At 46.2% G+C, this 2,866-nt stretch overlaps 1 protein-coding gene across 1 annotated transcript in view; it reads left to right on the top strand.

Annotated features, from left to right (window-relative positions):
- LOC103741889 (butyrophilin-like protein 2) overlaps nucleotides 1-2,815 on the top strand; it is a 16,495-nt gene extending 13,680 nt beyond the window's left edge. The window contains exons 7-8 of the mRNA XM_029568158.1: nucleotides 983-1,078; nucleotides 1,998-2,815. Coding sequence (XP_029424018.1) covers nucleotides 983-1,078; nucleotides 1,998-2,197 — 296 coding nt within the window. The 3' untranslated portion in view covers nucleotides 2,198-2,815. The remainder of the gene's footprint in view (nucleotides 1-982; nucleotides 1,079-1,997) is intronic.
- Nucleotides 2,816-2,866: the final 51 nt, after the last annotated feature.

Raw genomic sequence — 2,866 nt, 5'->3', positions numbered from 1 at the left:
TAAATCGGAGGAAACTCATGTGTGGTACTGTAAACATAGCCAAATGGTGTGGCTGGAGAGGTCATAGATCTTAGAGAAAACCCCTAGACTGTCACATCCCTAGACTAATGTAACTTCTTACTGTGTGCAAAATATGGATCCTTATATTTACAGACAAGGTCTTACGTAGTCCAGGCTGGTGTAGAACTTTTGATCCTCCTGCCTGCACTTTCCAAGGAGGTTACAGGTGCGAGCCACCACAAAGTGCTTACTGCTGTGTTGCTGGTGCTCCTCCTCCTCCTCCTCTTCCTCCTCTTCCTCCTCCTCCTCCTCTTCCTCCTTCACCTCGTCCTCCTAACTTATTTTCTCCTCTCTGATGAGGCATCCTGTAGTCCAGGCTGGTGTAGAACTTTTGATCCTCCTGCCTGCACTTTCCAAGGAGGTTACAGGTGCGAGCCACCACAAAGTGCTTACTGCTGTGTTGCTGGTGCTCCTCCTCCTCCTCCTCTTCCTCCTCTTCCTCCTCCTCCTCCTCTTCCTCCTTCACCTCGTCCTCCTAAATTATTTTCTCCTCTCTGATGAGGCATCCTGCTGTCACCTGCAAAGTTTGTCTTCAAGAGACCTAAGAACACTGTTAGTCTGAGTTTCTTGACCACATTCCCATCTAAAGCCCTCAAGTGTATACCTTGTTGAACATAAATCAACAATTATATTTCATTCTTTTGCTATGATAATTACTCCAGTGATTATGTGATATAGTTGGGAAAAGAGACAGAAAATGAGGGAGAGAGAGAGAGAGAGAGAGAGAGAGAGAGAGAGAGCACTAGACACAAGCTTACATCCTTCCCTGGCTTGCACAGAACAGGGAGAGTGGACCAACCTGTTCCTGCAGAGGTCCAGCCCTCACTGTCCTCTCCAGCCCACAACGTGCTCACATGAAAAGCACTGACTTGATATTTGTCGAGCTTCCATGATTGCCTAGGTTCTGGGGCCTCTATTTCAGAGTCCAAGATGCCTTTTCTGTGGAAGATACTGCCTGTGTTGGGGTTGTTTCTTGCTATAGCTGTCGGCCTGATCAAGAGGAGGAGCTCTACAAAAGGTAAGTGTGTGAGTAGGTCGGTGAGGCGCCCAGTCAGTATCCTGTAAGGAATAGTCACAGGGCCCTGGTTTACATTCATGTAATCAGGGCTCAGTGATGACTGAGCTTGGGGTCCACAGTGACAACAGCAATGGGTTGCAAGGCAGTCATTTGGGAGTTGGAGAGATTGCTCAGCAGTTAAGAGCACTGATTACTTTAGCAGAGAACCCAAGTTGTATTTCCAACAGCCATTATCAGGTGTCTCATAACCAACCACTTATACCTCCAGCTGCAGGGAATGTGACACCCTCTTCTGACATCCTCGAGTACCTGCATACACTCACATAGATACACATAAATAAAAATAAAAATTATATTTTTTCAATGACAATAACTTGGGCCTGGTATGATGGTACATGCCTTTAATCCTCACACTTGGGAGGCAGAGGCAGGTGGATTGCTGTGAGATCAAGGCCAGCCTGGGATAGGCTACATAATGAGTTCTAGGCCAGCTGAGGCTACATAGTGAGACCCTGTCTCAAAAGACCAAAACTAAATTAAACTAAAATAAATAAAAAGACAATAACTTGATGTCCTATTAACCCCTCCCCCAATGACTTAATTATGAAAGAGGGTGAGATTGCCAGTGTCCTAGCCATGCTGTTGTCAAGACTGAGAGCTGAGAATTCTCTAGATTCTGCTCAGATGAACGTTTCACTAAGACCTGAAAAGGCGTAATAGTCTCCGTTCTGGTAATTCCCACTAGGCTGATGAAGGTCTTCTACGTTGATGATGGGCTGTCTGTGTGCCTGGGAAGTTCTTCCACTTCAAAATTCTTATGTCCCTAACACTTAAGTTTGTCCCTTTGGATGTTAGCAACAGAAGACTGGTACTTCTCCATTTTGATACCTTATCACAATGATTTTTTTTTCCTTTACAGTGAATGGCACAGGGGATTCTAACGCAGGTCACTGGAAACCAGTTCTTTCTGAAGGACACCAGGGTGTGACCCATGAGCTTTTCCACACCCAGATGTACCACAGAGATCTGACTACCCGTTCTCCCATCTTGGCTAGGAGGAGCTTACAGCATGGTGGATCTGAGAGGAGGAAGCTGGGAGTGGGACTATATGGGTCCTAAGCACTAGGGACAATGCCATCTTGAGTCACCTGAAATGGGTTTGGGGCAATGAGTTGCTATGGAAACATAGAGGGAGCCGCCACGCCTCCTCTAAACCTCCTCTTCCTGCAGTGGCCCCCAGAGGGTGGGCGTCTCCTGACAGTGTCTACAGGTGTCTCTACTTTTGTTACACTACCGTGTGCCCTCCCCACACTTCCCCCCACTGTGTCTCTGGAAGCAACACCCCTTCTTCATCCTTTAGTGCCACGATGTAGGGTGGCTCTCTGGATGTCTCACCTGCACATGGGGAGACATCTTCATCATCTCCAAAGGAAACAACGTTTATATGGAAACCACACACACTGTGTGTACCAAGATGCAGAGCTTTTATCCCTTTTCCAATGACGGGTGAGGGGGGGTGTGCGATTATGAAAACCAAAATCAAGTTGCAGTTGTCTCACTCTGGCTTCAAATGTGACCTAACTGGTCCCTTAAGAGACTGATGGAATGTCAAGGTCTTTGACATTCTGTCTGCTGATCACAATATGGTATCTCATGACCAAATCCTTAGAAAATCCAGAGGGTAATTCAATTTGGCAGAGATGAGGAAATGAAATAAATGATTAAGTATTCAATCCATTTCTTTAACATGGTAACAATTCAATTGCCCGTGTAAGTGGAGGTAGGTGG

This window comes from Nannospalax galili, unplaced genomic scaffold (genome assembly GCF_000622305.1).
Source record: "Nannospalax galili isolate Female #2095 unplaced genomic scaffold, S.galili_v1.0 scaffold2200, whole genome shotgun sequence".
In the NCBI taxonomy this organism is placed as follows: domain Eukaryota; kingdom Metazoa; phylum Chordata; class Mammalia; order Rodentia; family Spalacidae; genus Nannospalax; species Nannospalax galili.
This window is presented reverse-complemented; position numbering and strand designations above follow the sequence as displayed.